Source organism: Dendrobates tinctorius, unplaced genomic scaffold (assembly GCF_039654945.1).
Source record: "Dendrobates tinctorius isolate UK_male_01 unplaced genomic scaffold, ASM3965494v1 ptg000016l, whole genome shotgun sequence".
Taxonomy (NCBI): domain Eukaryota; kingdom Metazoa; phylum Chordata; class Amphibia; order Anura; family Dendrobatidae; genus Dendrobates; species Dendrobates tinctorius.
The window spans coordinates 17,298,442-17,312,914 of NW_027361684.1; the positions used below are offsets into that span (position 1 = coordinate 17,298,442).

Genomic DNA, 14,473 nt, shown 5'->3' on the forward strand with positions numbered 1-14,473 from the left:
AAAGGCCTGGAGTTGATTTGAGGTGTGGTGCTTGCATTTGGAAGGATTTGGTGTGAAGGAAACGTGATCAAAGGAGCTCTCCATGCGGTCAAAGGAGCTCTCCATGCGGTCAAAGGAGCTCTCCAAACAAGCCATCCTTAAGCTGCAAAAACAGAAAAAAACAATCCGAGAAATTGCTACAACATTAGGAGTGGCAAAGTCTAGTTTGGTACATCCTGAGAAAGAAAGAAAGCACTGGTGAACTCATCAATGCAAAAAGACCTGGGCGCCCACGGAAGACAACAGTGGTGGATGATCGCAGAATAATCTCCATGGTGAAGAGAAACCCCTTCACAACAGCCAACCAAGTGAACAACACTCTCCAGGAGGTAGGCGTATCAATATCCAAATCTACCATAAAGAGAAGACTGCATGAAAGTAAATACGGAGGGTTCACTGCACGGTGCAAGCCACTCATAAGCATCAAGAATAAAAAGGCTAGACTGGACTTTGCTAAAAAAACATCTAAAAAAGCCAGCACAGTTCTGGAAGAACATTCTTTGGACAGATGAAACCAAGATCAACCTCTACCAGAATGATGGAAAGAGAAAAGTATGGCGAAGGCGTGGTACAGCTCATGATCCAAAGCATACCACATCATCTGTAAAACACGGCGGAGGCAGTGTGATGGCTTGGGCATGCATGGCTGCCAGTGGCACTGGGTCACTAGTGTTTATTGATGATGCGACACAGGACAGAAGAAGCCAAATGAATTCTGAGGTATTCAGAGCCATACTGTGTGCTCAGATCCAGCCAAATGCAGCCAAACTGATTGGTCGTCGTTTCATATTACAGATGGACAATGACCCAAAACATAAAGCCAAAGCAACCCAGGAGTTTATTAAAGCAAAGAAGTCTAATATTCTTGAATAGCCAAGTCAGTCACCTGATCTCAACCCAGTTGAGCATGCATTTCACTTGTTAAAGACTAAACTTCAGACAGAAAGGCCCACAAACAAACAGCAACTGAAAACCACCGCAGTGAAGGCCTGGCAGAGCATCAAAAAGGAGGAAACACAGCGTCTGGTGATGTCCATGAGTTCAAGACTTCTGGCAGTCATTGCCAACAAAGGGTTTTCAACCAAGTACTAGAAATGAACATTTTATTTACAATTATTTAATCTGTCCAATTACTTTTGGTCCCTTTAAAAACAGGGTGGCACATGTTAAGGAGCTGAAACTCCTAAACCCTTCATCCAATGTTAGTGTGGATACCCTCAAATGAAAGCTGAAAGTCTGAACTTCAACTGCATCTGAATTGTTTTGTTTAACATTCATTGTGGTAATGTCTAGAACCAAAATTAGAAAAATGTTTGTCTCTGTCCAAATATGTATGGACCTAACTGTACCTTCTTAAACTGTAGGAAGATCACCTGCAATTCAAAACTGCACAAAAGCATTGCACAGTGCCATCATGGCTAACTTTTTGTGCCATACTTTTGCACTGTATGGTTTCAGGACCTGATGTGAGAGATTTTTACCCCCCATGAACTTATTATAATCCAGGATACGATCTGGATTTGGGACTTGTGTTGTGGTACCTTGGACAGTAACAGGAGCTGTCGTCACGGTGTATGGTGGTCAAGATAACGACATCCCTCTTGTCCTTATACTTGACCATCAGCATGTTGTCGCCGCATTGGCCTTCGCTGTCGCCTTTTCTCAGCAGTTGGCCAATTAGCGACTTAGAGAGGCCTCTCATTTCTTCTCACGGTGTGGCATTCAACTGAACCTGGGGTAGACAGGGCCTTAAGGAGTAGGATGCTGGTGTAAAAGTTATCTATGTAAAGGCAATATCAGAGCAGTGAGTGCAGCAATTTTTACGCAATTTTCCCACTCGCCCCCAGGACGGGGTGGCATGCAACCGGGTAGAGAGTCAATTCTGGTGTCCCTCCCTTCGTAGACCTGTGGGTGTACCCTATGGTACTTTCCCACAGCTTGTACAGTTTAACCCCTTCATGACCTTTGACGCATATTTACCTGCCTTTGATGTGGACTCCTACGATGAGGCTACATCTTTCCCCACACTTAATGGTTGATTTAATCAGCTATCAAATGCCATTAACAGCCACAGGTGGAGCATTTAATAGCTGTTAACCTATAAAATCCCTCTGTCAATCACTGACAACGGGAGTTAACATGCCAGCCGGAAGTGTAAAAAATCCTGCCGATCGGCACCCGTCAAGTGATCGCGGGGCGCCGATGGGTTGTAATGACAAATGGGGATCTGCGTGTCATTGTGAATCTCCTGTGAACGCCGCGTCGTAATTTTTGCTTTATATAGCACAGACGATCGGCCGATTGCAGCTTCAAGTCTCCTAGGGGAACTATTGAAGTAAGAAAAAATTATGAAAAAAAAAGTGTTTACATCTAAAGCTATTCGGCACTAACTTTTTTTTGTATAAAAGAAAAACGGACCGTCATGAACACTGTGATGTACACTCCCCTAATGGGCTTTCTCCCTACCTATAGAGATAATTTGTACTACGGTAACTACTATTTTTTTCTACAAGAAAATCGGATGTTATTCACACTGCGACGTCCGCAACTCTGCCTATAGCAAAAAAAGTCCTTTTGTGCAGACTATTAATATCAAAATATTTGTATATGACATTATGACATTTTCTATTATGACAAAATTGAGTTTTTAAAAGGGTGGTAATGTCCAAAGGTTCCTGAGCTCAGAAGAAATGTCCTATTATACATACATTAGTGGGCAACACAACTGGCCAGCGTGTCTGTGATTTAATGAAGGATACTGGCCGGCGTGTTAATGAAGGATAATCGGGTTGGTGACCTTATGTTCCTTTGTATACATACTAGATGGGAAAAGCACAGATTGCTCATGCCAGCTCCAGGTTGGGAGAGGGATCTGCATACCTAGAGTCCAAAAAGGGATATGAAAGACCCAAGTGTGACCACAGCGAGAAATGAGAGAGGAAGGAGAGACTTTAGGGAGGGGTCTTTGGAGGAGATTGGGTTTTGTTGGAGAAAGGTGGTCATTTTAGGACGGGTCCTGAGAGATTAGTAGGCCATACCTAGGAGAGTTCTTTCCCAAGAGATATGGAGGCCATACCAAGGTGGCATAAACAGCAGGACTAAGGGAGATGCCATGACTAGAGTTGAGCGATACCGTCCGATACTTCAAAGTATCGGATCGGAATGGATCGGCCGATCTTAAAAAAAAGTATCGGTATCGCCGATTCCGATACCGGAAGTCCCATTCAAGTCTATGGGACTTCCGGTATCGGAATAAGAAAAATCCTGTTTTTCCCTTGTACAGCCTCTCTGGGGTCTGTACAGGCCTTTCGGGGGGCTGTGCCAGCCTGCCGGGGGGTCTGCGCAGGCTCCGGTGGTCTGTGCCGGCCTGCCGGGGGGCTGTGCCGGCCTGCCAGGGGGGCTGTGCAGGCTCCGGTGGGCTGTGCCGGCCTGCCGGGGGGCTGTGCCGGCCTGCCGGGGGGCTGTGCAGGCTCCGGGGGGCTGTGCCGGCCTGCCGGGGGGCTGTGCAGGCTTCGGGGGTCTGTGCAGGCATCGTCCGATGGGACTACAAGTCCCATCGGGCGATGCCTGCTACCATGACAGTGATTGACACATTAGCCAATGATGGGACAGTAGTAGTCCCATCATCCGGCTAATGTGTTGAATGTAAAAAAAAAAAAAATAAAAAAAAAATTACATGCTACATACATACAACATGCATACTACATACATGCTACATTCATACTACATACTACATACATGCTACATTCATACTACATATATACTACATGCAACATACATACTACATACATACTACATGCAACATACATACTACATATATACTACATGCATGCAACATGCATACTACATATATACTACATGCATGCTACATACATACTACATACATACTACATATATGCTACATACATACTACATGCTACATACATACTACATATATACTACATGCATGCTACATACATACTACATGCTACATACATACTACATATATACTACATGCATGCTACATACATACTACATACATACTACATACATACTACATGCTACATACATACTACATATATACTACATGCATGCTACATACATACTGCATGCTACATACATACTACATACTACATGCAACATACATACTACATACATACTACATGCAACATACATACTACATATATACTACATGCATGCAACATGCATACTACATATATACTACATGCATACTACATATATGCTACATACATACTACATATATGCTACATGCATGCTACATACATACTACATACATACTACATATATGCTACATACATACTACATGCTACATACATACTACATATATACTACATGCATGCTACATACATACTACATGCTACATACATACTACATATATACTACATACATACCACATACATACTACATACATACTACATGCTACATACATACTACATATATACTACATGCATGCTACATACATACTGCATGCTACATGCATGCTACATACATACTACATACATACTACATGCTACATACATACCACATATATACTACATACATACTACATACAATACATTCATACAATACATACATAGACATACAGTACATATAACATAGAGTAACATACTTACCAATACTTGTCACATTGTTCCCCGAAGCCATTGTCTTTTACGGAATAAATATTAACATAACAAACCACAAAAATACTCACCCACGATCCGAAGCAGTCCACGAGTGTGTCCCACGACGATCTTGGGTAGAGATCTGCAGCATCAGCTGTTGCTGCCGTTCTCTACGGGCTGCAGGAATCCAATGACGGAAGGTAGGTATCCTTCCGCACTGTATTCCTCCGCCACTTAAAAAAAAAAAAAAAAGTCCCTAGTCTCACTTTATGCCATTGCTGTGTGGGAAATTCCCACGCAGCAATGGCATAAAGTGAGACTAGGGACTTTTTTTTTTTTTAAGTGGCGGAGGAATACAGTGCGGAAGGATACCTACCTTCCGTCATTGGATTCCTGCAGCCCGTAGAGAACGGCAGCAACAGCTGATGCTGCCGTTCTCTACCCAAGATCGTCGTGGGACACACTCGTGGACTGCTTCGGATCGTGGGTGAGTATTTTTGTGGTTTGTTATGTTAATATTTATTCCGTAAAAGACAATGGCTTCGGGGAACAATGTGACAAGTATTGGTAAGTATGTTACTCTATGTTATATGTACTGTATGTCTATGTATGTATTGTATGAATGTATTGTATGTAGTATGTATGTAGTATATATGTGGTATGTATGTAGCATGTAGTATGTATGTAGTATGTATGTAGCATGCATGTAGCATGCAGTATGTATGTAGCATGCATGTAGTATATATGTAGTATGTATGTAGCATGTAGTATGTATGTATGTAGCATGTAGTATGTATGTAGCATGCATGTAGTATATATGTAGTATGTATGTAGCATGTAGTATGTATGTAGCATGCATGTAGTATATATGTAGTATGTATGTAGCATGTAGTATGTATGTAGCATGCATGTAGTATGTATGTAGTATGTATGTAGTATGTATGTAGCATGTAGTATGTATGTAGCATGCATGTAGTATATATGTAGTATGTATGTAGCATGCATGTAGTATGTATGTAGTATGTATGTAGCATGTAGTATGTATGTAGCATGCATGTAGTATATATGTAGTATGTATGTAGTATATATGTAGTATGTATGTAGTATGTATGTAGCATGTAGTATGTATGTAGCATGCATGTAGTATGTATGTAGTATTTTTTTTTAACATTTAACACATTAGCCGGATGATGGGACTACTACTGTCCCATCATTGGCTAATGTGTCAATCACTGTCATGGTAGCAGGCATCGCCAGATGGGACTTGTAGTCCCATCGGACGATGCTTGCACAGACCCCCGGACATCAGCACAGCCCCCCGGCAGGCCGGCACAGCCCCCCGGCAGGCCGGTACAGACCCCCACAGGGTGCACAGACCACCGGCAGGCCGGCACAGCCCCCCCGGCAGGCCGGTACAGACCCCCACAGGGTGCACAGACCACCGGCAGGCCGGCACAGCCCCCCGGCAGGCCGGTACAGACCCCGGGCAGTCCACACAGCCCCCCGGCAGGCCGGCAGAGACCCCCGGAAGGCCCGAAATGACGGCGCATCATGATGCGCACACACCGCGCATCATGATGACGTCAGGCTGTCAATCAACTTTGAACTTCCGATTCCGATGCCGACTTCCGATATTGAAAAAATATCGGAAGTCGGTATCGGAATTCCGATACAGCAAGTATCGGCCGATACCCGATACTTGCGGTATCGGAATGCTCAACACTAGCCATGACACTATGGAAATGAACGTAACCATTGTTCTATCTAATATATAAAGCTCAAGTGTGTGTATGCATGTATGTATGTGTGTGTGTGTGTGTGTGTATGTATGTGTGTATCTGTGTGTGTATATGTATGTGTGTATGTCTGGGATTGGCATCCGCACCGTCGCAGCTACAGCCACAAAATTTGGCACAGTCACACGTCTGGACCCCGAGAGCGTCCTAGGCTATGTTGTGAGGCGAAATTTTAACCCTGCGCGTTCCAATTCACCAAACAATTTTGCCCCTATCTACATAATGGGGGAAAAAGTGTGTGTATCAAGCCCCACCCCTCATTTTGATGTCATAATGGTTGCCATGGTGACGCTGATGTCATCATAGGTTGCAAGCCCCGCCGCTCATTATGATGTCATAATGGTTGACTATGGGATGGAGGATGTGTGATGGGTAAATGGGCACTGGACTATGGGATGGAGGATATGTATGACGGGTATATGGGCACGGGACTATGGGATGGAGGGTGTGTGATGGGTATATGGGCACTGGACTATGGGATGGAGGCTATGTATGACGGGTATATGGACACGGGACTATGGGATGGCGGATATGTATGATAGATATATGGGCACGGGACTATGGGATGGAGGATATGTATGATGGGTATATATGGGCATGGGACTATGGGATGGAGGATGTGTGATAGGTATATGGGCACTGGACTATGGGATGGAGGCTATGTATGACGGGTATATGGGCATGGGACTATTGGATGGAGGATATGTATGATGGGTATATGGTCACGGGCCTATGGGATCGTGGATATGTATGATGGGTATATGGGCATGGGACTATGGGATGGAGGATATGTATGCTGGGTATATGGGCACGGGACTATGGGATGGAGGATATGTATGATGGGTATATGGGCATGGGACTATGGGATGGAGGATATGTATGATGGGTATATGGGCACGGGCCTATGGGATCGTGGATATGTATGATGGGTATATGGGCATGGGACTATGGGATGGAGGATATGTATGCTGGGTATATGGGCACGGGACTATGGGATGGAGAATATGTATGATGGTATATGGGCACGGGACTATGGGATGGCGGATATGTATGATGGGTATATGGGCATGGGACTATGGGATGGAGGATATGTATGCTGGGTATATGGGCACGGGACTATGGGATGGAGGATATGTATGATGGGTATATGGGCACGGGACTATGGGATGGAGGATATGTATGATGGGTATATGGGCACGGGACTATGGGATGGTGGATATTTATGATGGGTATATGGGCATGGGACTATGGGATGGAGGATAATTATAATTTGCTATAACTAACCACAGTTAGTTACTATGCCCGGGCAGCGCCGGGCTTTTCAGCTAGTACTTCATAAATCAATAGTACACTTGAAAATAATATATCAGAGAAATCTGCTTCTGTCTTCTCTGTTCATTATCAAAAGTCTCATTTCACTGGTAAAATTGTTACATTACTGAGATGGGAGATGGCGGCTGCTACTGATAAGCTTCAATGTAGAGGGGAAGAGCGTCACTTAGAAACCCGATGTTTACCTTAGTTACCAGCTCCCTGCATCAGTGCGCTGGTAACTAAGGTACACATCGGGTTTCTAAGCGCAGCGCCGTGCTTAGAAACCCTGCGTTTACCTTAGTTACCAGCTGATCGCTGGTCCCCCGCCTTTCACACGCAGCGATGCGTGCTGGCCAGCGGGAGACCGGCGACCAAAAAAATGTCCAGGGCTTTCCTACAGCGATCTGCGATACCGGCAGGGGGCCGGTCGCTGATCGCTGTCACACATAGCGATCTCGCTGGTGAGATCTCTGTTGTGTAACAAAAATTGTGACTCAGCAGCGATCTCACTAGCGAAATCGCTATGTGTGACGGGGCTCTAAGAGGCATTTGGCAGGGCTACCATCTGACAGTCACAAATCTCTGATGTAGATGCTTAACCAAGTCCTGCAAATAGATTAGCAAAATCTCTTCTCGTAAGGCCACGTTCACACGTTCAGTATTTGGTCAGTGTTTTACATCAGTATTACTGCATCAAAAATTGTGCCTCAGATTGCATAAAAGAATGTATTTCAAGGTTATAAACACTGACGTAAAGCAAAAACATTTTGAGTGATAAGCTTTTCTTAAAGGGAATATGTCACCTATTTTTTCACATATAAGATGCGGCCACAGCCGTCAGGGGCTTAGCTATAGCTTATCTATAAGCCCCTGATGTAACCTGAAAGATAAAAAAAACGCGTTACATTATACTCACCCGGGGGTCCGGTCTGGGTCCGATGAGTGTCGCAGTCTTGGTCGGGCGCCTCCCATCTTCTAGTGATGATGTCACTTCTTTGCTTCCCGTCGCGGCTCCGGTGCATGCGCACTGCTCTGCCCTATTGAGGGCAGAGCAAAGTACTGCAGTGCGCAGGCGCCGAACCTCTCTGACCTTTCCTGGCGCCTGCACACTGCAGAGCAGTACACCTGCGCCGGAGCCGCGACGGGAAGCAAAGAAGAAGACGTCATCGCTAGAAAATGGGAGGCGCCGGACCGCAACATCCATTGGACCCGGACCGCCCCCGGTGAGTATAATATAACTCGTTTTTCTTATGTTTCAGGTTACATCGGGGGCTTATCTACAGCATTACAGCATGCTGTAGATAAGCCCCTGATGGCGGTGGCCGCATCTTATATGCGAAAAAATAGGTGACAGATTACCTTTAAAGGGCATGTCACACTAAGAGATATCGCTAGAAATATCGCTATAACTAGTGACGTTATAGCGATATTGCTAGCGATATCGCTGTGTCTGATACTTACCTACGACCGGCTCCCCCGCTGGTTATCGCTGATCGCGCGAGAACGTTCAGGACTGTTTCTCGTTGTCAGCTTCCTGCTGTGAAGGCGAGCGACGCGTGGAGCCGGGCAGGAGGACGCAGGATCGCCTAGTGTGACAGGTAAGTAGCGACCCCCGTCCGCAGCGATGTCGCTGGTGAGATCTGCCTGTGTGGCAGCTCACTAGCGACCACTTAGCGATGTACCAGCGATCCTGACCGCGTCATATCGCTGGTCGGGATCGCTGGTACATCGCTAAGTGTGACAGTACCGTAAGTCTCTTATTTTTTCCTAGGACACTAGTGAGTAATATTCCTCATTGTTTCAGTCTGTCATGTACCGTAGATCCTGCAGTGGCCGATCTGTCCACACGTGGGTTGTCCATGCTTTCCAAATGTCAGCTAAGCAGTTAGTTGCGGAGGTTTATAAGCTAGATACGAGTCTCTTCAGTCCATTTTTCTCTAGCCCTATTTATATAGACAGGCTGTAGCATGGTAATGATGATAATAATGCTCTGCTTATTGACATTTCTTATCACATTTATTTCCCTTGTCAGTAATTTTTCATTAAGGTGAGAGAGCTGCAAAACCAGCAGCGATTCATTATTGGTATCTGATAGACATTTCCATCAGTGCAATCATCATGCGCTGCCATTTTCCAAGGCGTATTTGATCATAGCGCATATGTATTGTAAATGTCAGATGGCTCCGTGCATACTGGACCTTGTGTCAACACTGGCCCACAAAAAAAGTCTGTGCCTATAGCAACCAGCTCCAGCATTTTTAGATATAAAAGTTGTACCCTTATAAGTTACTATGTTATACGGACCCTCCTGTTAGTTCCCATACAAAGCTCATATTTTTAATACTCATCACTTGCATTTGATTGCTGCAAGAAATGACAGCAACAATATTACAAAGTTTGGTTGTATTGGTTTGTAACTAGTGATGAATGAACGCTCTGGAATAAGGTGTTATCCGAGTTTGTATCCAAATTGAGTATTTTCGGCGTCCTCAAAAAAAATGAGCAAGTCGCCGCTGCTGCATGTCTTGCGGCTGTTCGTTTCGCCTCCAGTTAGCTCTTCTCTGAACTTGCTCCAGTTTTTCAATGTCTTTTTTATAATGTGGTGCCCAGAACTGGACACAATAATCCAGATGCAGCCTGACCAAGGAGGAGTAGAGGGAGATTATTACTTCACATGATCTAGAATCTATACTTCTCTTAATACATCCTAGAACTGTATTTGCCTTTTTGCTGTGGCATCACACTGTTGACTCATGTGCAGTCTGTGATCTATTAGTATACCCAAGCCTTTTTCACACATTGTGTGCACGCCTTAAAAGACGGATATCATCGGAACAAATGCCGAATGGATTCTAAAATGACTCCAGCTGCCTCAATATAGTGAGTGGTTTCTTGGGGGTTTTTTGTTTGGATCTTGTGTTTTAGATATTTAGACAGAAACCCTGGTGTAAATGCTCAGTCTAGAGCATAGGATAAATATAACCGAGCCTATGGGTATGTGCCGTGGCCAGACTTGCGAGAAACTCGGACAAGTCTTGCACGTTAATATCCGGCACTCGGATCGGAGCGTTCAGCTGCATAGAAATACATGCAGCTGAACGCTCCGATCCGAGTGCTGGCGGCAGTGCCGGGTATTGACGTGCAAGACTCGTCCGAGATTCTTGTAAGTCTGACCCTGGCCTATTCCACAGTTATCGACCACATTTATGACATTTCTGTAGTGGGAAGAACCGTCATAAGCATTTACGGGGGCTGTGGCTCCAGAAGCACAAGCTGCGGACAATGTATGAGCACTACAATGTACGGGTACAAAAATGTATGGGCACTACAATGTATGGGTACAACAATGCACAGGTCCAGCAATGTATGGGCACTATAATGTACGGGTACAACAATGTATGGGCACTTCAACGTACGGGTACAGCAATGTATGAGCACTACAATGTACTGGTACAACAATGTTCGGGCACTACAGTGTATGGATACAGCAATGTATGGGCACTACAATGTACGGGCACTACAGTGTACGGGTACAACAATATATGGGCACTACAGTGTACGGGAACAACAATGTATGAGCACTACAATGTACTGGTACAACAATGTTCGGGCACTACAGTGTACGGGTACAGCAATGTATGGGCACTACAATGTACGGATACAACAATGTATGGGTACTACAATGTACGGGTACAACAATATATGGGCACTACAGTATACGGGTATAACAATATATGGGCACTACAATGTACAATGGCAGATTTACAATTTTCACTATGCAACATCCACTCCATCCTTATTTCTGGAAAACACGTCAGGCCAAAATAGCCCCTAGATTAATTCACTGAAGGGATTGTTTTCCATAATGGGGTTACTTTTATGGGTTTTCTATTGTTCTTGCACCTTCGGGGCTCTACAAATGGCATCTATATAGTATTCCAGGAAAATACGAGCCCCAAAAACCAAGCAGTGGCCCTTCCCTTCTCAGTCCGGTAGTTTCTGGTGACCTATGAAGAAATGCGGCGTTTGTGAGAAATTGCGTGATAAATTATGGGGCCTATTTCCTCCTGTTTCCCCTTGCGAGAATGAAAAATTTAGGACTAAAACAACAATTTAGTGGGGAAAAAGGAATTTTTTTTCCTTTCACTTTGCGTTATTTCCTGGGACGCACGTGAAGGGTTAACAATGAATGAATAATGTGAAGGGGACAGGTTTTAAGATACTAAAGTACAAATCACCCTCTTCTCCCCCAAACGTAAAAATCGAAATGTAAAAAAAAAATAAAAACACCTCATATTTGGTATTTCTGAATGAGGAGTTGCCCAAACTAAAAAAATTGAAATATTTATCGCCAAAGCGATAAATTGCCAAATTTTGAATGTCACACCTCCCACAAAGAAGCATGACGGAGTCCAGCGTACCCCACAAATGAAGAACGGTCGGTCCCTGGGGGGTCGATCACTTTCCTACCACATCCATGTCCCCGACGACTCAGGTGGAACACACTGCCCCCCACCATAGGAATGAGCCCTGTCCTGCAGCCACGATGCCAGCTCCTCTCAGGCTCCATGACCACAAGCTCCAGAGCTCGGCATCATTATCTGCCTGTCATAACAGCTCCATTGTTCTTCCCCGCCAGCCAATCACAGGCCCCCATGTTATTACAGCCATATAAATAACGCATCCGCCGCCCCCCGTCTGTACACCGCTCCTGTCGCCGTGCATCTCCCAGTTACTATGTTATTATCGGGGCTGCCCACTTCCGAAGCGGGCGGGCGCAGGCGTGTTTAGCTGCACAGGTGGGCGCCCGGCGACTCTCAGCCTGGGATGTTTTTTTTTTTGTGTTTGATGTACAGTCTCCGGATTAGAAGTGGCTCGGGCGGGCAGGTCACTGGGATCCTCCTCCTCACTCCTGCGCTCTTGTCATCTCTCGCTCTCCGTGTCTTGCTTACTTCCTCCAGGCTTTCTGTCGGTTCCTTCCCCGGAGAATGAGCTCTTCCTCCCTGGGCACTGACACTCTCCCCGGCAGCAGATCGCAGGAGGGCAGCATGAAGGTGAAGCAGAGCGGCGGGCAGGTGGTGGCGGGGGGCAGCGCGGAGGAGCAGCTGCTCAGGAAGCCGCACATCAGTCCGGAGGACGTGCTGCTCCTGCAGAAGATCACAGCCGGTCAGTGCGTCCTCAGAGCCGTGTGTCCCGGGCTCAGGCCCGTTGTGTCCGGTGCACCCCGTGTATGTGGCATCTGCCCGACCTGTTAATGGGGGGGATGACCCCCTGGGGTGGGTGAGGGGCCTCTGCGCACACGGGGGTCCCAGACCCACAGGGCCCATCTCTGCACCCTCCAGGAGCTGTAACTTTCCTCATTTTTGAGTTTTTGCCCCGTAGACTTGTTTCTGGGCCGTACCCCACTCTTCTTATCGCCCGTCTGGGCGCCGTCCAACTTTCTCATCACTTTATTTTCCACTTTTTCTCAGGCAACATAAAAAGCCCAGAGTGATCTGCCATTTTATTTACTGCATGGGGTTAATGTGATAACTTTCCTCAGTCCCACACTGCGATATCACGTTCGATGATATTTTTTTACATTTTATATTGTGGGATCGGGAGGTCTACAAACATGGCAGACAACGGGCCCTTCATCAGGATCCGAGCTGCCATGACCGTGCCGTGCGCCCCCATTTCCGACCTTTTAAATGCCGCTGTCACAACTCGAAGCAGTATCCAAGGGGTTAAACTCGAGTGCCAGCTGTAGAACACAGCCTGCACCCTCTCTGTGTGCAGCATGCTCAGCTCCTGAGCCTGCCCGGTAATTGCGTGCGATCATGCTGTGCTGGCCATGGCCGTCATATAGAACTGTTACTTTTACACTGTGTAGCACTTTTATATCTGCAGTATATGGCGGTACTCTGTGTGCACTTTATGGTACTGTTTCCAGTGTGGTGATATACTGACACTGTATTGCGGCACTATGATGGTGTGTATGGCCAAGAGCCTCCATGGCCGGGGACCGTGTACATAGTAGTTGACACTTTGATTCTCTTCTGGTTCTACATGATTCTTGCTGTCATTCATAAAGTTGTATTCATGATCCTGTGTCCTATTCATCAGGGGGATACAGTTTTACCTACAACGTATTTATTTTTCTATGTCCGAAAATTAAGGTGTGCTCATGTTGCAATCATAGGGGTTCAGGACGCTCAGCCACGGCGTGTTGGGCGCTTTGCCGCTGGTTGTACGCACGCCTTGGCTGTTGGCGAATTATGGAATGTGTTCCATATAAAGAGTCAGATCTGTAAATGACGTCCCGGAGAACAACAGGAATGGACCCTTATCTCCGCCATCATCTGTTGTGGGACATCTAGGAGGACCCCATGCTTGTTAGCTGGTCAGCTGCTATCTGCCGACATTAATGTATATGAGGCCTAACAGTAGAGATGTGTTTAGCGGTTTGTCACTTGTGACCCCAGGGTTTCCTTCTTCTTGCTCAGCTCTCTAGATCTAGTGACATGAGGGCAGACATGGGGGGCAGCGAGGTTATCTACAGGGGGGCTGCGAGGTTATCTGCAGTCCAGCCGCTTAGTGGAGTTCGGCTTAAGGTTGTATTCTGTAATAGACGAAATCTGAGACCTGATCTGACATCCGTGAGTCAGGCTTTGTATGTGGTGTCATAAAGTGCGGGTACTGGAGAACTTCTATTTTTTTTTTTATTAATTGCCAAGACCC

The 14,473-nt window shown here is 45.8% G+C and overlaps 1 protein-coding gene and 1 long non-coding RNA gene across 2 annotated transcripts in view; one reads left to right on the forward strand and one right to left on the reverse strand.

The window, feature by feature from the left end:
- Window positions 1–12,300, reverse strand: part of LOC141080370 (uncharacterized) — a 29,657-nt gene extending 17,357 nt beyond the window's left edge. The window contains exon 1 of the long non-coding RNA XR_012228891.1: window positions 12,175–12,300. This is a non-coding gene — a long non-coding RNA (uncharacterized lncRNA). The remainder of the gene's footprint in view (window positions 1–12,174) is intronic.
- Window positions 12,301–12,449: 149 nt separating this feature from the next.
- UNC119 (unc-119 lipid binding chaperone) overlaps window positions 12,450–14,473 on the forward strand; it is a 92,417-nt gene continuing 90,393 nt past the window's right edge. The window contains exons 1-2 of the mRNA XM_073565531.1: window positions 12,450–12,552; window positions 12,715–12,919. Coding sequence (XP_073421632.1) covers window positions 12,742–12,919 — 178 coding nt within the window. The 5' untranslated portion in view covers window positions 12,450–12,552; window positions 12,715–12,741. The remainder of the gene's footprint in view (window positions 12,553–12,714; window positions 12,920–14,473) is intronic.